The 22,249-nt window shown below is 38.1% G+C and overlaps 1 protein-coding gene across 2 annotated transcripts in view; it reads right to left on the bottom strand.

The window, feature by feature from the left end:
- KCNH8 (potassium voltage-gated channel subfamily H member 8) overlaps positions 1 to 22,249 on the bottom strand; it is a 366,134-nt gene that overhangs the window by 48,096 nt on the left and 295,789 nt on the right. For both annotated transcript variants that reach the window (XM_088021252.1, XM_028099221.1), the window contains exons 9-11: positions 14,539 to 14,738; positions 13,436 to 13,685; positions 7,215 to 7,429 (exon numbers count right to left, since the gene is read on the bottom strand). In XM_088021252.1, the coding sequence (XP_087877378.1) occupies positions 7,215 to 7,429; positions 13,436 to 13,685; positions 14,539 to 14,738 (665 nt within the window). The remainder of the gene's footprint in view (positions 1 to 7,214; positions 7,430 to 13,435; positions 13,686 to 14,538; positions 14,739 to 22,249) is intronic.

Raw genomic sequence — 22,249 nt, 5'->3', positions numbered from 1 at the left:
AGAAAATATACTGGATACAAGTCGAATATCTAGGCCCTTATTTACTGAGCTTTTCCTATCACATCTGAAACCATCTGAAGCACCATAAAAGTGTACAGTAGGTAAAACAATTGACTACAAGATATATCTTGTAGGGAGAGTATTCTAAAATATACAACTGACAAACAAAACACCTGTTGCTCCCGGGATAGCAAGGAAAGCTGACATGATCAAATGACATGGGAGTCCTTCAATATGCAATTTTCAAGGAACAATTATCTCAGAAAGGTGCAGAATTAATTATGTTCTCTTATTACCCAAAACTGGGCTAGCAGATGCACACCTACACACAGGCCACTCTTGAAGAGCTAAGTATCTGGGCTGTCAGATACAATTTTTTAAGTTATTACCATTTGGTAAATCATTTTCAAGAAAATTGCTTCCAAGTAGCCCAATCTTATTCCAGTCTGAAATGGGGACTAAATTTAAACAAACTTCTTCTTTTGGAAATAGCTCTCTTTTCAGTACAATCTTGAATTAAATTATAATATAGTCACATAGGCGGCAAGGGATGTTGGCAAATCACAGACCTCACTCGAAAGATCTATTCAGGCTTGTTTTTATCTATGGGAGGAAGCACAGAGTCAAACCTCACGGATATAGTACAGCTTAATTATTTAAGAAATTGTCCAGTGCCAAGTGGTCCAATGGACACATCTCAATAGTACTTGGGAATTAGATGCTTTTTCCAGTGCTATTTGTGTTTGAGATAGGGGCTGCCTACTGAAAACTTTAAACAAAATAAAGGTTCACCTCGGCATATAAAAGACATGGGGTCTAGACCCAGATAGAAATATGAATTCACATTCAGATACCACTGAAGCTAATGCTAAGGAACATGAAATATACTTGACCAGATTCCACCATACACATTAGAGACCTTACACCTCACAGCTAACCATTAAGTGCAACAGACCCATGTGTTCCGTTTTGATGAAGTATTTTATAAACATAGAGCAGCTGCTTTGCTAGACCCTTGAATTTTCCACATGTAAATTCATTTCACCCAGAAAGTTTGTAGTCTCATACCCTAGGCAATAAATGTGAGGTGAATAACAGTCTAGAATGATTTAATTGTTAAAAGTATTGATTCTCTACTTTCTGGGGGTATTAGTGTTGTAACTGTTCATCTATTTTTACAGAAAATATGTGTGTGAGCTTAGATTTGAAGGCAGATCCTTTTTCATCTTAACACAGCTTACTAAACCAAACTACCTGGAGGAATTACTTTACCTATATTGCAAGGGTTTTTTTTTTCCTTATTATTCAGCTGAAATTCCTCCTATGGCTCTTGAAAACCTCTCATCTTGAATGTAAGGGAAGTGAAAAATAACATTTCCAGTTTAGCTATTCTTTCAATTTGTTCTTTTTAGTATTACTACTGATACCTTCTTTGGCTTTGTTACTTCTTAGGAATGTAATTCTGAATTCTCTTAACTTTTCATTTCATTTTATTTTATTTCTTAAGTACACCATATGCCCAACATGGGGCTTGAACTCATGACCCCGATATCAAGAGTCGTATGCTCTACCGACTCAGCCAGCCAGGTGCCCCTCAACTTTTCATTTTAAACTCCATTTACTGGCTATGTGGCTGCTGTCTTCAGGACTTTATTCATTTTCTTAAAATTTCACATAAGTTCCAGGTCCCAAAGTAAACTTTTTGACATTCATTCATTCACTCATTGAATATATATTAAATGTTAATTCTACATTAGGATCTGACTTAGGCACTGAGGCTGTAATCTAGAATAAAACAAAGCTCACATAAAGTAGACATTCTGGTAGGAAAAACTGACCATGAACAAGCAAATATACATATTAAAAGAACTTCAGGTCTTGCTAAACGCTCTGAAGAAAGATAAACAAGGTGATGTGCCAGAGGACAACCTGGAGAGGCAAACTCCTGAGCAGGTGGTCAGGTAAGGCAGGAGGAGCACCATTGCAAGAAGGGAAAGCAGGCCAGTTCGCTGGAGTGTGAGCTGGACGCAAGATGTCATCGGATGGATCTGAAAGGCAGGCAGTTGTTGGAATGCATAGGATCTTCAAAGTTATGTTTAGAAGTCTGGATTTTATTAACAGTCCATGGGGATCTGTTGAAATATTTTAAGCAACCGAATGAGATGATCCAATTTGTCATTTTGAAAAGGTTGCTTCTGGAGCCTTGAGGAGAGAGGGTGGTAAGAAGAATAGAGGCAGGAGGACCACTTAGGATACCCTTTCTCATGTGTCATGGTCAGATTCTTTCAGCACCTTCCACACGTACAGATGCGTGTGTGCGTGCACACACACACACACACGCATGCACACAACCCCCCACAGGCTGGTGATGGCAAGTTGACTTTTCCATTACTATGAAACTTTTGCATTCCACTATGTTTATTTATATATGTTTTAACTATTGCATATAACCACTCTGGAACTTTTGCAATAAATTATGATTATATATGCATTTGTTTCATATGAGGGTCATTTGAGACTTGGATGTATTCAATTTTATAATTATACTGTTTAAGCATGGTGCTGGGTCTATATAGAGAGTAGATGTAGGTTGTGGGGAACTAGGATGTTAAGATAATGTGGAGGTTTTAAGCAGCTATGATAGGTCAGCCCCTTAAACCACCCAAGTATGATCAAATACATCCAAGTGGGAAGAAGCAGCTGACCCTGCACATCCTAGAGGGCTCCCTTGTCTCTGCCTCAGGAGCCTTCTCTCAACTTTGCTGTAGCCTCTTGTGCTATGTTGGAGATGGGCATTCAGAGTCCTTTACCTAGAGGTCACTGACCCTCAAGAAACTGGGGAAACACCCCTTCCTTTACCAAAGAGGTGGGAAGACTGAAGGAGGAGACTTTATTTTTTTAAGCTGATTGGATTATATGACAATGAGAAATTGAGGAAAAATGAGATAAGACACTTAAAATTTAATAGGTTTCATCACTGATAAACCCCTCAGTAAGAATTTATTTTCCTTTTTCAACAACCATTGCTGTTTGTTGCTCTATAACCACGATACCACCACTCAGTCAGTGTCTACCACGTGAGAAGCACATAGGTATTTATATGTAGCCATATCAATGTTCAATTTTCAGTATATTAGCATTATTAATTTTTGAAAACAGATATTTAGATACTCTTCAATCATTTTATTTGTTTTATCACAAATTCAAAATTCTTATATTAAGGCACTAAATTTCACAACCAACAACACATGCGAAAGCCAATTTTATGGAGTCTACCATGAGAAGCAGTGAAGCAAATTTCTTATAATCTGCATGGACAGAAATAGCTAAATTAATCCATGTCATTATTGGAGCCATCCAGGAGATATAAATAAATAAGACAAATATAGAAAACACGGGGTGCATAAGATGCATAATTAGCATGAGGTCCAAACCATGCTAGCTAGCCTCTCCATAAACTTAGAATATTATATATTTTAGTTAATTTTCCTATGAGAATTGGATGAGCTGTCATTCTCAAGTTACATAATTTATCATAGCTCTAGGAGTTATATGTTACTAAAGCTACATGCATTTCCCTTCCAAATTTTGACTATTTCTTGAAATGCTCTTATGATCTTTATTTCAAAAAGGATTGACCATCAGTCTTCACTTTACCCAGATGTTCTGTGTCACCTAACAGTACAAGGTGAATCCAGAAGGCAGAATAGGAAAGACGAAAGGCAGCCAAAGAGTGGGAGTTAAACTAATATGTATCAGAAATAATGGGGAATTTGGAGATGAAGGGAAAGCAAGAAGAGGAGAGTGTTGAGAGCAATAAGAAGGAGCTGAACAACATGGCCCAGGGGCCACATGATTTTTAAGAATAAGGATATATAGATACTGTACATTTATATCATTTGCATTTCCATTATGCAAGTGTTCTTCTTCTAAACCCATTGATCACCAAAGGCTTCAACCCACTAAACATCCTGTGTGATTAGATATTTTGTTTGTGTATTCACAGAAATTAAGGAAAGAGGTTGGGTTTCCCATTGGTCTGACAGCAGACCAGAGTTGCAAAGCAAAGCAAGAATTCATAACCATAGGTTACCATCAGAATACAAATGAGCCAAGAAGTTGGAGTATGCTAGGAAAGAGCAGAAGACTTTCTCCCCAGGGCATGGAATTATGGGGAAGGGTGGTCCAAATTTATCAAGCCTTTAGAAGGCATAGCATCCCAAGATCTTGGAGATATATGTGTGTGTATATATATATATATGTATATACACACAGAGAGAGATTAAGAGAGAGAGTGTTTTGAGTTTTGAGTGATAAATGATCAGGAAAAACAAAACAATAACGGTTTCAGGGGTAAGTTCCAGTTCCCATTTGCCCTTAAAAATGTAGCTGATAAGCCTTCTGAAAAGAAGCGATACTTACGGTTCCAGCTGTAATGAAATAGCTTATATTGAACTAACTCTCAAGTAAAAAATAAAGCTGGACAAAATAGATAAAATAACTGTTTGAAAGCACCAGAGCACAATCAGCTCAGGAAAGACTTGAAGGGTCGTGGTCTCTGAGAAAAGGGGCACACCAACATGTGCTCTGCATTTACCCAAGCATCTTCCGGGGGGAATTTTCTTTCTTTCTTTTTTTTATTTTAATGTTTTATTTATTTATTCATGAGAGACAGAGGGAGAGAGAGAGGGAGAGAAGCAGAGGGAGAAGCAGGCTCCCAAGGAGCAGGGAGCCCAATGCGGGACTCGATCCCAGGACCCTGGGACCATGACCTGAGCCGAAGGCAGACGCTTAACTATCTGAGCCACCCAGGCGCCCGGGGAAATTTTCTGTTTCCCTGTGAGGTGGAATAGCATAGGACAGAAAGGAGTCATCTTCCTGGCTAAGGAGGCTAGGGATGAAGTTCAGGTGATACTAAAGCACCTGGGATTTGAGGAGTAAAAGCCCCGAGAGCTGTCAACTGCGTCAGTGTGGCCCTAGACGCATGAGTCAGCTGCTCATGTGAGCATGCACAGGGCAGTGCTCCGAGAGACTCGGAAGTAAACAGCACCTGGGACGAGCAGAGATTTCAGCCACCATGCGGTGCTGAGGAGATGGAGGGTGGAGTTTAAGCCCCACCAAATAGGAGAGGCCTTGGTAAACATCTCAGGCTTTCATCTGGAGATCCCAGAAAAACCACGTCTTAAGGGTGAAGGCTATAGCCTCAGAGGATGGGCAAAGCTGAAACAGAGCAGCTGAACAAAACCTAAGAGGAACTCTGGGCAGGATGAAATTGGTTGGTTGGGACTTGATCTGCTTGCCAAGAGAAAACCTTACCTGCATGGAGGAAAATAATAGAATAATTTTCATAAACAACATCTACATTTAAACAAAAGTATAACATCTGCTAAAAAGAAGGAACCAAATGACCACAACAAAACAAAACAATGCAAGAGAAAGAACAGATAATGAAAGTAATCCTACAGGCAATTCAGGTATTGGAGTCTAAAAAACCACTCTGATTTATGTTCCAGCAAATAGAAAAAAAGGGATAAAAAATTTGATCAGGGATAGGGATCCTTAAAAAGGAATCAAATAAAAAGAAGCTGGGGGTTGAGATCCAATATTTTCCACTTCACTAGGCTGAGGCATGTTTGGCTCTTTCTCTCTTCCCGCATTTCTTCTCTCTTTTCCAGTTGCTTCCACCCTCTAGCACACTTCCACACTTCAAAAATAGGTTGTCTTAAAGAGTACAAAAGACAACTGTAGTTTTAAAAGTCCATCTGTCGAGGGGCACCTGGGTGGCTCAGTCGCTTAAATGTCCGACTCTTGATTTCAGCTCAAGTCATGATCTCAGGGTGGTGGGATTGAGCCCCACTCTGTGCTCAGCGAGCAGTCTGCTTGAGATGCTCTCAGTCCCTCTCCCTGTACCCCCCCAACTCCCATGCTCTGTCTAAAATAAATAAATAAATCTTAAAAAAATAAGTCCATCTGTTGAATCACAAGATATGAAAAGTGTCTTCAACAGGGACAACATAACTAATAGTGTATACAATGTGACTACATTCAAGTTACTTAGCCATTCTGAATCTGTTTTCTGTTCCATACAAATTGATACTTACCTGACAAAGTCATTTTAAGCACTAAATGAGATGTTTATCTAGGCAGAGTGCTTAGCACAAATAGATTCCCAATAAATATTGATACCTCTTTTGCTGTTTGTTATCGTTAATAGAGAGAAACACACACTCAAAACTGGTTAATCTTGAACTTCGGAATGGGATACCATCTACATATCGACTGTCATTTACATATTGACTGTCGTTTGATATCCTCAACCAAGATGAAGTAATAAAAACACAATTTGTATTCTTTCTCTACCTTTCAAAGTGAGGAATATTAATGACTCACAAAATGCCTGCACAATATGGGTTAGTCAAAACAATAAATTCCTTAAAGTCTCAGGGAAAAAAAATCGAGTATTGCAAATATCTTAAACAAAACTCAAGGTAGCGAGCAAGGCTTTTGTTGTTACAGAATGCTGTTCATGCTCTGGCTTGCCTTTCAACAATCATTCCTATTAAATCATTTGTGTCTCTGACACATCTAATGAAGTCATGTTCGTGATCAGCTTAACCCCAGGATGCAGTGTAGTACCTATTTTGTTAGTAAAGCTGTTTGTATAAACTGAAACATGCAGCAAATATATATTTTCATAAAATGCTCATTATGCTTTCAGCGTGACAATCTTTGGCTCTGAATCCTTTTATGCATATTTAGTTATTTTAAGATAGACTGTTTTGGGTACTGGTTAAAAAAAAGATTATTCTTAAGCAAACTTCCTAACAGGCAAGCAGAATAGTAAACAGTTAGAAACACAGCAAACTCTGAGCCATATATTCTATCTGGAAATCTTTAAACTGTGGAGAAATCACATAACTGTAGCTAAATATTCTATGTCACTGAAACTGATTCTAGTTATAAGCACATGAAAATAAACAAGAAAGAAACTGAATTAAGGGAGGTCATCTATAAACAATACTTTCCTAGAATGTTGATAAACTCCAGGCTTGACTTCTAGCTAATTATTTAATTGTTCAACTAGTGGTTGAATAATCATACGTTATTCATTCAGAGATCTTTACAAGTGAAGTCATGACATGTGCTTTTATTGTTATAAATGGTCTCCAGGTCCCATGTTTTAGGTCTCAGCACTAATTAGAAGTGAGACTTACATCACTCTCATGACCTTCTCGAAGGTTGTATGTGAGGTCATGCTGAATGTCTTCCATGAATTTGTGAGCATATTCTGGGTAAAGGTCTAGCACTTCAAAGAGTCCTTTGAGGATGATGCACTGAAGATCACAGTAGGTTAAAGCCTTCACATCTGCATTGGTCTTGATCACTTGGTCCTTAATTGATAGGTTTGCTCCAATTAAGTCCCCTTTCCCTTGAGACAGTGAAAAAAAGAGACATGTCACTTTTAAAGAAAGGTAAGCTGGGACTAGAAACTTCATTTGACTTACAGGCTTCCCTTCTCTGAGATGACACTGCAAAAGAAAAAGACACCTTCATCTTGGCAGTGTTGAGATTTGGGGCCTGGTATTTCTTTGTTGGGGGGGGCTTTCTGTACACAGTAGAATGTTTAGCGCCATCTCATATTCCTGACCCCCAGTAGTGACAACCGAAAATATCTTCTGACATTGTGAAATGTCCCGTGGTGGGCACAACTGTTCCTGGTTGAGAACGGTGGTCTGGGGGATAAGGACTAACAGAGCCAGAGTTAGGAATTGTTGGTCATAGACGGGCTCCAGAAAGTTCCTCATGGCATTCAATAAATGACTTTAGACAAAGCAGTTGACATTTTTGTCACAGTTGCCTCAACTGTTCAGGAGAAATAATAATGGCTCCAATTTTTTTTTTTTTTTTGAGTACAAAAAGTCTCTGTAGAAAACCATTAAAATGTGTATTAATAATTTTGATTCTAACACAATAATTGGCTTCATCGTCAGTTTGCTAACGTACTCGGGTTGTTTTATTTACCTCTGAACATGTCTACAAGACAGGAGGGCGAGGAGGGGGGTAGGTGCTCTCCCCCCCTCCTCAGAATAGGATGGGGCTGGGGCTCATGGGTGGCTCAGTCGTTAAGTGTCTGCCTTCGGCTCAGGTCATGCATGATCCCAGGGTCCTGGAATCAAGCCCCGCATCAGGCTCCCTGGTCGGTGGGAAGCCTGCTTCTCCCTCTCCCACTCCCCCTGCTTGTGTTCCCTCTCTCACTGTCTCTCTGTCTCTCTGTCAAAATGAACAAATAAAATCTTAAAAAAAAAAAAAAGAACGGGGTGGGGCAGAGAGAGGTCTTGGACATCATGGATGGTGAAATCTACCAAATGAAAATGTAAAACACAAGCCATACTTCTAATACTCTGTGACAGTGTAAAAGGCCAATTTTCCCATCAAAAAAGAAAGCGAATAAATAAAAACTCTGAGTTCTCGGCTTGCGCCACTGCAGGGAGAGAGACCCACCACCACTTTGTCATCTGCACCCGCGCCACACCCAGCACCCCTGCTATTTTGCCTGCAATGCCGCCGCCTACCAGTCCTAGGCTGGATTCCCCTGCCTGGGAACTGGCTTGCTTCCTTGAGTTTGCTGATTAGATCATATTGGACAATGTATTTGAATCTTTAAAATCTTTCAGTTGATTTGAATCAGTTTAGCCTAGCAGGAAAGTGAGCATAAATGTAAGTGCTAACAAAGAGCTGATTGCAGCTTCAGATTTATTTTAGACACAGCCGTTAATTCACTCGGCATCCGTGTGAGAACCATGAAAGAAAATCCATTCCATCCTCAGAAAAACTTAGGATCAACGCTGAAGTAATATGATCTACGTTCACAGAGGACACTGGCATTAGATTCATGGCTACAACTTAGGAGTTTCTTTGCTTTGTCCTCCTGTCTGGGCTTGAAATTTTATTATTTTTTTTAATGGCCACTTTGTCTCACCAGGAATCAACAACCAACCGTTGATCCACAGAGAAACCACCAAGCAAAGAATATCTTCGGAATGGTATAGAACAAATTGCCTTGTCCCCCATTCAGTTAATTTTTAAACTTCTAAATTTTTATTTTTTATGGTGCCCAGCACTTCTGGAAGGAAAGTCTCAGACTTGTAACAGGTTTCGATAAAAGTCTGTTTTATTGAGTTCCATAGGAAAAGGAAACATGCCAAATAAAATACTTGAAATATTCATAAATATATAACATAAAACGGATCATTTTAAAATTATTGAATTACATGTGAGTATTATCTCTGAAATAACATTAGATTCAAACCTTGAAGTTGAGCCTATTTGTTCAAAGAAAAAAAGGACTGAAATCTGCACTTCTAGATGCTAAGGGAATATACAACCACATGGTGCTAGAGAATTCAAGTTGGATTTATTGTTGTCACCCATACAGCTAAATTTGGCAATTTGGTTTCTTACATATTTTGTTAGAAATCTAAATTGGTGCTCAAAAACTCAAAGTTGGGTACCGATGCAAGACGTAAATATAGCCAGGATGCTTTGAATATAAGAAATTTTGAAATTTGTATATCTCAGAAGAGTTTATCATGATGCAGTGTCTTGCTACAAAGAGCATGTATACTTTCTGTTAAGCAACTGGTGTTCGGAATGACTTTAGGGTCATCATACTTCCATACCTTGGGTGACCACAGCATGGTTATTTAAGCCACAGTGACCCCAGCTATAAAAACAACACCAACATCTTGCCAACTTTGGCGCTCTAGAAAGAATTTCAGTTTATTTATTCATTTAAGGAGTATTTATGAAGCAACTGACATGCGAGCCGGACCTCGTGTTGAGCCCCGGCACGTGTGCAGTGGTAAATAATAACATGGTCCCTACCCTCAATGATTTTATGGTCTTGGCGGATTTCTCACTATCTATATTTAGGACTTTGATCTAAGTTTCTTATTTACTCCAGGTCTCAGTATCCTTATTTCTAAAAGAAGAGAGAGATTTCTGTGGTCTCTTACTATCTCCATTTTTCAGAATTCTATTACTTATATTTGCTAACCAGTTACTCTTCCATGGGGGGTGGGGGGTGGGGAGGGGGAAGCTGATGGGATGCATCTGCAAACCATCCGGGTTAGAGCAATAACATGTTTAATTATAACTAGGCAGACTAATACCATCTGTGAAGAGCACATTTATCAGTGATTTGTCATTTTCTTTTAAACAACAATGAAGAAATTGGTAGAAAAACACAATTATCAGGACCTGAAATGAAAGTGTACAAGGCAAACAAATTCTATCCCCATTACAAATCCTTGACTCTGTGTCAACTGCTTCCCCAGGCATCAGATTAAGAAATGCATTCGTGTATTGATTGGACAACTGCGTTGCTTGAATAAGTTATGGCTTGACAGTTGTTTGGTGATACGTCTTCCCTACAACATTATATATTAATTCATTTTGTTGGTAGAGTGAACATGTATTAAATATCTACAGATCAAATGTGAAGCCATGTGCTTAAGTTTATCAAAGTCAGTATTGATTTTAATTGGCCCTATAAGACAATATTACCATAGGGAAAGTAAAATACCCAATCTCCATTGAAATAATGTTAATTAGAGATGAAATATTAATAATTTATCCTTGTTTGGGTTTAGTCCCAATACCGCATACGAGTATTTAGAATGGTCATGTGGCAATTTGCATTTAGATCACTTTTGATGCTCGACACAGTAGAAATGAAGATGTGAAAATGTTAACCATGAAAATCATAATTTATGGAAGAAATTGGGGCCAAGAGCAAAAGACAATGGATTAAGTCTTTCAGCTGTGAGTAGAATTTTTTTAAATAAAAGATCCAGTTGAATTATGTATTACAATGTTAAATACCTAGAAGCCATTGAATTTGTACCTATTATGTTCTAATGTTATAGACGATACCTTCATATTCCATTCCTAGAATTGCTGCTATTGTAAAAATACACCAAACTATGGAAAAAGACAGATTATATATATTTAAACATACTACATTATTTTTGCTTACAAGCATATGAAACCATATAGTTTTGGAAAAATAACTATCTGCCCTCTTAAAAGCAGACTATGTCAATAGGCAGGCTATAAAACTTACGTGGTCCTAAGGAAACCCAAGGAAAAGTATTTCATGATTAAAGATGTTTCTGAAGCAAATTTAGAAATAATTGTCAATTTTAATTTAGAATGCAAAATAATAGAATGGCCGTTAACTTTGCAAAGTTGATAAGTGAGCAGGAATGTTAAATTCTCCTTTTAAAAACACACATAGAGAGCCTCACTCTGACACTGATAATGAAAATAAACTCTGTCCGTTGCTATTCTGTACCTTTTTTTAAAAAAAAGAATTATTTAGATTCAATTTAGTTAACATATAGTGTATTACTAGTTTCAGGGGTAGAATTTAGTGATTCATCAGTTGCATATAACACCCAGTACTCATTCCATCAAGTGCCCATTACCCAATTGCCCTATCCCCTCACCCCCCACCTCCCCATCCAATCTTTCTGTCAAGGAGAAAAAACATAAGAGGGTGAGTCAAGAAATGAGCCAAAGCTTTAAAAGACAGCCCAGGGCGCCTGGGTGGCTCAGTCGGTTAAGTGTCTGCCTTCAGCTCTCATCATGATCCCGGGGTTCTGGGATCGAGCCCCCCATCAGGCTCCCTGCTCAGCCAGGAGCCTGCTTCTCCCTCTCCCTCTGCCCCTGCTTGTGCTCTCCTTCTCTCTCAAATAAATGAATAAAATCTTTAAAAAGAAATAAATAAAAATAAAAGACAAGCCCTACCTCCCCCCCCCCCCCGCCACCCCGGTAAGTGGCAAACTGAGTGAATACGAAGCAATGAGAAGCCGGCAGGTATTTCACTACTCACTAGCCTCCACCTCTTCACCTTTAATCAGGGATCATCACACCAACCTCACAGGGTAGTAGGATTTAAATTGGATAATGGACGTAAAACACCTGGTTCATATTAGGGATTCAATAAATTTTAGTTCTCTTCCCTTTTCCCAAAGTATCACCTGCCTTGAAGCTTATGAACTAAAATCAGTGACAGCAGGCTTACGATGATTATATAGATACAGAATGACGGGCATCACTTAGAGGTGGAAAGAGCATTGGCGTAGTCAAAAGACCTAGGTTAGCTTTGACTTTGGAGAAACAGAGGAAATACCACTCCCATCTGTCTCTTTGTGTTAGGAAGGCTTAAATAAGACCCCATATGTAAAAAAATATTTTAGAAATGGTTAAGTTGTTTATAAATCTTAGTTCTTAAATAATATTAAAAATAAATTAGCCCTGGGGTGCCTGGGTGGCTCAGATGGTTAAGCATCTGCCTTCGGCTCAGGTCATGATCTCCAGGTCTTGGGATCGAGCCCCATGTCGGGCTCCCAGCTCAGCAGGGGAGCCTGCTTTTCTCTCTCCCTGTGCCTCTCCCCCTGCTTGTGCGCTCTCTGTCTCTCTCTCTCAAATGAATAAATAAAGTCTTTAAAAAAAATAAAAAATAAAAAAAAACTTGCCCCTTTTTATTAACACAAATCCTAAACATTGATGTACTACATTGGTTTTCAAAATGTATTTATTGTTTAGGCCACAACTTGACACATTCTTAGGCCTTCAATAAGTATTAGTTGAATAAGCAAACAAACAAGAGATAGTGATTTTAAAAGAAGTACACATAAAAATGTGAGTAGGAATTTTTCTACATTAACTCTACATCTCATTTCTGTCAGCTGACCTTATATTTCAGTGAAAACCAATTATGTCTTAATAGATGGGAGTCAACTTTGTGGTACAAAATCTTCACAAACCATCCTGTGGAATTTCTTTGAGGAAGTAAAAAAAAAAAAAAAGCTATGGCCACCTTGATAATATGGGATTAGCGACTGCAGTGAGAGCTTATTCTCAATGCATAATCATTTTTGCACTATTTCTAGCCCAGATGAAATAATTTTCATATTCTTCTCTGAATTTGTTCTCCACAAAAATACGGAAATGCCCTCTTAAAATTGACCAGCTATTTCACCAAAAGGTACCAGGCATCACGACTAATAATTTGGCTTTAGGAATCAGAAAGAACTGTTTGTTTACTTATCATGTTATTTGGGACAAATTAAGTTAACTAAGATACTATTTATTCATTTGTAAAATGGGGTTAAGATTCATACTGCTGGATTTTTAACAAGAATGAGATGATATGTTGGATGTAACACTCAGCACAGTGTAAACTCCCTATGTGGCATAACAATTAATAATAAACAGTTGGCAAATTAAATCCACTTAAAGAATAATCCTGATTCCACATATTCATCCAGAATTTTCTTACTCGCAATGGCAGTATTTCCCCCCCATTTTCTCTTCTTAACTTATGCTCTAGGGTAAAATTGCATGAAGCTTTTCAACTCAGACCTACCAAGAATAGCCAGCACCATGCTGTCTTTAAGAACTTCCATGGAGCCTGAGCATACAAAGTAGATGGCCTGCAAAGCATCTCCTTGACGCAGCAGATACTCCCCCGGAGCACAGAAAGAGGTTTTGATGTGCAGAGACAGAGACCTGAGGCAGCCCCGGCTGGCACACTCAAAGAGGGACAACTGCAAGATTTCCTTGTTCAAGTGCATAGTGATGTCAGAACGCAGCTCGTCTGGAAAGTCTTTCAAAAGCTGTCAAGATGAAAGAAGAAATCAAGCTGGGGTAAGTCTGGTCTGATTGATTTACTCTGCAAGAGAAGAGGGGTGTTCTTCCCACTGTTTGACCAACCAGAATACAGAAGAGGAAATACATGTCTATACAACCCTGGGGCGATTTTTCAGTGACTACTGAAAAATCAGCTGATAATAAGTCTGGAGAAATAGGATAAATTAATAAAAGACTCTAGAATGAAAACGTATGGCTTCTTGTGACTTGCTTCTCATAAAGACTCTCACTCAGGACCGAAGATATGGAATTTGGACCCCCTGATGTTTCCTCTGGCATCATGATCATGTCAAGAGAGGAGAAACCAAATAGTCACTTAGAAGTGTGGATTACAGTGTGATTGGGGGGTTGCAGCACGGTTGGTTTATTTATAAGGATACTTTTCTTACAGTAGTGGTCTGGGGTATTCCTGGAAGTCTACAGATAACACATGTGCCAGAAGATGTTTGCTTTCTTACTTTGTTCGTTTTAAAGGCACACATTAACTTGGTTAATCTAATAATCCAACATTACACAATTCAATGGTCCCAAGAATTGATTGATTCCTCTAAAGAGGGTCAATGAGAATGAAAGTTAGTCCACCCAATCGATCAAAGTAGCAAACTAACGTAAAACATTGGTCCATCCAAATGGCATCATGAAAACATAAGCTAAAGCAGATGAAAGAAGATGGACCGAATTTCATGAGGGATTAAAAAATAGAGATAAAGAAGTTGGTGGGTGTGTACTTCACTTCTGAGACCTGCATTAGAGCACCTTGCTTTTCCTAAGAATATGTGCTTTCTGCCTGAAAACGTTAACATGAGAAATGAACATTACCTCATTTGAATCTATTCCATTGTTGACTGACCAGGTTGTTTGGAAATACTCGAGCATCCTCTGCTTGAGCTGCTGGGGCAGGTGATGGACCCGTATGAAGTCCTTTAGATCCTTAGTTCTAGTGTGATAGAGGGACCATCTGGAATACATCCTCTGTATGATCGCTGTCACGTTTCCAAACACCAAGGCATGCATCAAAGCTAGAGAAGACAACAGAGCATACATGGGAGAGAAAGTTGATGGGGGGGCTCACCCCTAAAGTCTAAATTTATAGTTTATTTATCCTGAATTCAGCAGAGTATGCTTATGTGGCCATGTTGGTACAGCTACTTTGTCACAGAGTGATCTTGATGCAGTCATTTGTTTTTTTTTGTTTTGTTTTATTTTTTTATTATGTTATGTTAATCACCATACATTACATCATTAGTTTTTGATGTAGTGTTCCATGATTCATTGTTTGCGTATAACACCCAGTGCTCCACGCAGAACGTGCCCTCTTTAATACCCATCACCAGGCTAACCCATCCCCCATCCCCCTCCCCTCTAGAACCCTCAGTTTGTTTTTCAGAGTCCATAGTCTCTCATGGTTTGTCTCCCCCTGATTCCCCCCCTTCATTCTTCCCTTCCTGCTATCTTCTTCTTCTTTTTTTTCTAACATGTAATGTATTATTTGTTTCAGAGGTACAGGTTTGTGATTCAACAGCCTTACACAATTCACAGCACTCACCATAGCACATACCCTACCCAATGTCTATCACCCAGCCACCCCATCCCTCCCACCCCCCACCACTCCAGCAACCCTCAGTTTGTTTCCTGAGATTAAGAATTCCTCATATCAGTGAGGTCATATGATACATGTCTTTCTCTGATTGACTTATTTCACTCAGCATAACACCCTCCAGTTCCATCCACGTCGTTGCAAACGGCAAGATCTCATTCCTTTTGATGGCTGCATAATATTCCATTGTGTATATATATATATATATATATATATATATATACCACTTCTTCTTTATCCATTCATCTGTCGATGGACATCTTGGCTCTTTCCACAGTTTGGCTATTGTGGACACTGCTGTTATAAACATCGGGGAGCATGTACCCCTTCAGATCCCTACATTTGTATCTTTGGGGTAAATACCCAGGAGTTGATGCAGTCATTTGAATCCAAATGGCTTGATCAGAATAAAAATATCATTAATAGGCAAAATAGGCCCCTCTGACTTACACTTAATCTGTTAGCTGCTATTCTATGACAAACTTTTGTACTTTTTGCATCTATATTATTTTAATAGTTAGGTATAGTTTAATAGCATGAGAAAATATTTTAATATAATTTCATAAAATAAACTGTAAAGTTATTGTTCAATGGTTCTCATAATAACAAATACATTTTAAAAATAAGTCTATTATAGGGGTGCCTGGGTGGCTCAGTCAGTTAAAGTGTCCAACTCTTGATTTCGGCTCAGGTCATGACTTCAGGGTCAGGAGAGCCCTAATGGGCTCTGCCCTCGGCATGGAGTCTGCTTGTCCCTTTCCCTCACCCCTTCAACCTCCCGTCCCACTTGCGAGTGCATGCACACAGTCTCTCTCAAAAATAGATGAATAAAATCCCCCCAAAATAAGTCTATTATAACAAGTTAACCTTTATTAGTCTTTTCCCCTAAGCCATCACTTAAGATTAGTTTTTGGATATTAAGTATAACACATTTTTATTAATAAAGGTACAGAGAAAGTTGCTAGAAATGTAATTGAGGATTTTCTGAGCAATCTGAAGCTGAGATTAGTATGGCTCCAATCACCAACCTCTCTAGCTCTGCGGTTACTTAAATTTTAAGGGAAATATCAGAAAATCTGAGACCATTAAAGAAACAAATGCATTCATAGAGAAAAACAGGTATTCTGCTTAGAATCATCTTTGCCATTCTGAGAGGAGCTAGATGGTTCATGTATATGCGATTCCTGTTTCGATGAGATTTCTCAGTCAGATAGTATTTAATCCCCACTTTCTCGCTGAGCCCTCCCCCTTCTCAGACCACCACCAGATTATAATAAGAAGACTTTGTTCACAAGAATCCAAGAGTTGATGGGGATTGGAGATGGGTCTTCTACTGGAAAAAAAGTGATTTCTAGGAGTTGCCCACTATAAGGAGTGGTCAAGAAACTTAAAAGTCAGGGAAGGCAGGACAGGAATTTGCACTAAATAGTCATTAGCCAAACAGAATGGAATGGCCTCTGCAGACACCAGCAGATAGTCCAAGAAGGCCTTGAACCCACTTGGGGCTGTGGCATTGCGAGAGTTGAGAGCCAGGTGTAGTTACATTTATGGGCAGATCAGCTCTCAGTGATACTCAGATTTCAGCCCTGATCCCCATCCTGGACAGGACTGACAATTATGTAAGCTCAGGGGTTTGGTGAAATCATCTGTTTCAACAGCTTTTGGTTAAAAAGAAAAAAGACTAAAAATTTAGTAGTTTGTTTATTAGGATCTATCAAAGTGTCCCTGTACCAAAATCTCAATGTCCAAGGAGCTCTGTTAAAGTTTCTTAGTATCAAAATGGATACATTCGTGCAAATGTGTTGGCATATCACTGCATCTGTCTTCCTGAATCTCCATCCTATTTCAAGATAGCCCCAAATAAAATTCTTTCTTTCCTCTACATTTGCCAGAAATTAGTGACCACTGGCATGCTAATTCCAATCTAATCTAACCCTGGGATTAAAATTCTTTCAGGTTATATATCATCATTTCTTTATGGAAGACATGGTCACCACACCTATAAAGATAGTTGGTAATAATAAGGAAGCCCCCAGCATTTTGGAAAAGTTACTAGAATAAGGTTAAACTTAGGGTCTATATTGTTCCTGTATATAGAGAGAATATGGGCTTCAGAATCAGACACATCAGGATCTGAAACCTGACTTTGGAACTTCCTAACTGTGAACTTGGGAAGATGTATAATTCCCATGGATGCAGTTCCCTAATGTATAAATATGCATAGTATTTATTCATAGGGCTTTTTTGAGATCCAAGGAGTTAATATATATATATTTAAAAGTGCCTAATATTTTGTGTGAAAAACAGTGGGTGCTCAATTTATGTTAATTTTTCCCGTGAGAGTGGAAAGCATAATCACGAATTTTTAACACACTCAGTGATGTAAAATATGGGGGAAAAGGACTCAGTTAAGGTTTTCCAGCAACCTCTTAAATATTTAAGAGTGGTTGTTAGAGGAAATAACTTCTCAATGAAAGAAATTCAAGAAATATTTAATAAGTGCCTGCTCCATACCAACGTAAGTATATATTCTCCTTAAATTTTCCAAAATGAAATGTCTTCCAACAGGTGAAAACTATCAGAAGAAAACTGTATATTGCCTAATAACTTACTGTTGAATGGCTCTTGGTAAATTCTAAATAGAGGTCCATTCTTCTGTATGTTTGTTAAAGCATGGTAGTTCTGATGTCACGTACTTTGTTTGGAAGAAGAGACCTCTATTTAAAGTAAACACTCAGCAAAGAAAGGAAACAATTCTGCTCCAAGTCAAAGAAATTAAGCACCAATTTCAGGCTCAGTTAATATACGTATGGGCTCAGTGTTTGGAAGCCCTACCATCTGTAAAAGTGTGTAATAGTCTTTCGTGGAGATTAAGCTGAATGCTGAGAACAATTTTATTTCATTTATTTTAACACTGCCTTCCTTAATTATGTGTATGATTTTAACTTTGCTTTGCTTAATTATAATGTGTGTAAAGCACTTAAAGTAAGAGAAGTAATATGTTCAGATCATTTAGCCTCCTAATTGTACATTATCAATAAAATGAATTACTGGATTAATTGTAACGTTCTAAGTGTTGTTGGAAAGTCCTCATCTATTTCTGATTAACCATAATTTCATAGTCTCATTTCAGCAGAGGCAAATACTTCTCGTTTAAGTGGTTAAAAAATAAAACCCCAACTCCCATAATTTTTCAATTTCCAAAGTTATTAAGTTATTTTGCCTCTGTCATTGGTTATCACTTTCCCACCGGCAAAGAGTGAATATAACTGTCAGGCCAAATCATCCCATCTGCTTTGGCAGTTTGACTTAAGAACTGCAATATCCAGGTCAGTTTGAAAGTCATCATTCACTTTTCCTATTACTCCTAGCAAATCTGATGTATATAATTCTTAAAGTAGCATGCTAGGGCTGCTGCTGAGTGTGTGGGAGGCTCTTTTGCTTTGTGCAGGAATTTTGTATAAAATGCATTTTGTAAAATCTCATCTTAACATCAGCTTTTGGGAGGAGGCCCCACAATTAGGGTCCCGGAAGAAAGTCAACAGACCTTCAGTGAAAATGTACTCTTAAGAGTGCTGCCTGGCTTTCTTTTTCGTTGTCTCCTTTTTCTTCCTCTTTGCCTTCTCCTTTCCCTTCCCATTTCTCTTCCTTTCCCGCCCCTTCCTTCCCCACTTCTCTCTCTGCATTGTGGGCAACACTGTTCTCCTGAGGTGTAACGTCCTTGCTGAGTTCTTCCGCCAACCACTTTGCAGGGCCTTCAGACTGTGTGCCCCTGATATAAAAGGAGACCAGAGCTCAGGCTTTGGGTAAACTTAGCTGCCCTCCTCCTCTCTCCCACCTACTCACTGGCCTGGAATTTTCCACGCCTGCTAGAGTACACTGGGTTGTGGATAGCAGATGGCAGAGAAAAGAGAGTGAGAACAATTTCCTAAATGACGAATTCAAATGGCAGTGTAGACATCTTTAAAAAGCCTGAATTTGTGAACACCATAGCCCATATGGGTCCAATAAGATTATGTCAGGAGAATATATATAGGATGAGAGGACCCAAGGAAAGCCTTAACTGTTACGAATTTCACTTTACCTTTTTCAGGACAACAATGCCTCATTTAAACGGGACATGTCCTCAGGGATGAGTCACCTTCACTAGGAAGTTTTGTCTAACCTTCGAGCCTGACCGGACGGACCCATCAACTGGGGCTGACTTGTTAGGTGACAATGAGGCAGCCGTTACTAAATATGATAGAAGAGCTTTTAAAGAAATGGGGAAAAGTTCTAATATATTTTGTTTCGTGGCAAAAATGATATGCAGAGTTAATATAAATATTGTCAAAAAGAGTCTATATATATATATATAGAGAGAGAGAGAGAGGGTTATATATATATAAGACTGAAAAAACTATATTTTGGTAATGGGATTTTATGTAATTCTAATTTTTGTGTGGATTTTTCAGTCTTTTCTAAATGTGCATTATAATGGGAAAAATTAAAATGGAAAAAGAAAGAACATCATCTGCCCAAGTTTCTATTTTCATTACTAAACTGTGAACTCCTCGAAGGAAAGTATCATGTCTTAGTCATTTTTGTTTCCCCAGCATCTAGCACAGTGCCTGGCATAATTTAAGTGTGCCATAAATATTTATGGAACTGAAGTGAACCTCTGGTCATTTGATACTTTCTTTAAAAAGTTTTGTTATCACAAGCAATTAGCTTAGAAAATGTATAATGAATAGTTCAGCCCAAACCCATCCCTATCCCATGCCCCAAAGGCAATCTTTTACAATTATTTATTTTAGGTGTTCTTGTGATTATCACCAATATTTTAGACAACATAATTTTACTTCTATTGCTTGACTCATCATGTTAAGACAAGACCTAAAAACAACCTGACATGAAAGGTGAGAACTCAGCTCACTGTTATCTATCTTCTCATCCCACACTTCGTAGTTATTCTTTTTAGCTCATCTATTATAATTTGACAAAGCAAAATTAATATCAATGACACATCAAGAAAATTACACAAATACTAAATGTTCAGCTCATTGAGATTTCTTAAAGTGAATCACCCTCCCAATGAATAAACAGGATATTACCCCTTGTGTCCCCTTCACAGACACTAACCAGCCCCATTACCAAAGGTAACCGCAGTTGTGAATTATATTGCAATCCATAAGTTTTGCCTACTTTTAAACTTTCTCTAAACAAAGTCATACAATATGTACTTTTTGGTGTCTGGCTTCTCTGCTTAGCATTGTTTGTAAAATGCATCCACGTGGTTGCATGATGTAATAGTTCATTCATTCTCATGACTGTATAGTACTCTATTGAATAATGATTTCACGATTTACTTATTTATTCTCCCATTAATGGGCATTTCCAGTTTGAGATTCTTACAATAATGCTTCCACAGGCATTTATCTGTCTTTTGATAAACATACATAAGTATTGGACGTGTTGAGTGGCAGAGTACAAATATGTTCAGCTTTGGTGGATATCGACACAATTATCGTACCACTTGCACTCCCATCAACAGTATAGGAGAAGTCAAGATGTTCCACATCCTCTCAGACCTTTGGGTTGTCATTGTTTTTAAGAAAAGCATTCCAATGAATATAAATACTATATAATTTTGATCTTAATTTACATGTCCTTGATGAATGATGTTGAGTACCTTTTTATATTTGTATTGTTTATTTATTTGGCATGGAAATCTGTGAAGTACTTTTTAAAGTTTTTATGCATTTTTGGATTGTCTGTTCTTATTGATTTTTAGACAGTATACATAATAGATAAGAGCCTTTTGTCAGATAAATGTTTGCAAATACTTGCTCCTATCCTATGGCTCTCTTTACACTCTTAAATAATGTCTTTTGATAAATACAAATTCTGTAGTTCAACTTACCCATTTTTTCTTTATGGTTAGGGCTCCAGCTGGAATTAATTTTAATGTACAGTTTTAGGAGGAGCCAAGGTTGTTTTTCAACATGCAGATATACATTTAACCCAGCAACATTTATTGAAAGAATCATTATTCCCCCTTCACGCCGCACGTCACCTATGTCATAAATAAAGTAGCCATATATGCATGGACCTATTTCTACACTCTTCTATTCCACTGGTTTATTTGTCTGTTCCTGAGCTAACACATGCTCTCTTTTTCTTTTTTTTTTTTTTAAGATTTATTTATTTATTATTTTAGAGAGAAAGAGAAAGAGAGCAGGGGGGAGGGACAGAGGAAGAGAGAGAATCTCGAGCAGACTCCCTGCTGAGCATGAAGCCAAACACAGGGCTCAAGCCCAAGACCCTGAGATGATGACCTGAACCAAAATCAAGAGGCGGACACTTAACCGACTGAGTCACTCAGGTGCCCCTGGCACGTGCTTTCTTAATTGCTGTAATGTTACAATGTATCTTGATATCTGTAATGCAAATCTTAGTGCTAATTTTGTTTTTCTTTACAATTGCTTTGACTAGTTTTAGCTCTGCATTTGCACTAATCCTTAGAAACGGCTTGTCATTTTTCAAACACACACACACATACCCACCAACACACATAAACAGATATCTACTAGAATTTTCATTGGCATTGCATTGAATCTTTAGGTTAATCTGGGTAAATCTGATATATTTATAATATTGAGTCTTAAAACCATCACCATTGTATATCCTTCCATTATTTTAAACTATTTGGAAATTTTCTCACTAATGTTTTGTATTTTTCTGTATAGTAGAATTGCACATTTGATATGTGAAATTTTTATAATTACTTCTTATATTTCGTTTTCTAGTTGTTACTAGCATATAGAAATACTATTAATTTTTGCATATTGAACGTGTATCCGTCAGCTTTGCAATATTCGCTTATTAATTTCATAGTTGTTTGAAACTTTTAAGGTTATTTTTTGTGTTGGGTATCCTCAAAGTTTGCATAGA

This window comes from Eumetopias jubatus, unplaced genomic scaffold (assembly GCF_037043125.1).
Source record: "Eumetopias jubatus isolate StellerSeaLion01/CBP00866 unplaced genomic scaffold, mEumJub1_p1.0 scaffold_1, whole genome shotgun sequence".
In the NCBI taxonomy this organism is placed as follows: Eukaryota; Metazoa; Chordata; class Mammalia; order Carnivora; family Otariidae; genus Eumetopias; species Eumetopias jubatus.
Note: the sequence above shows the minus strand (reverse complement) of the source record. Positions and strands in the feature narration are given on the sequence as shown.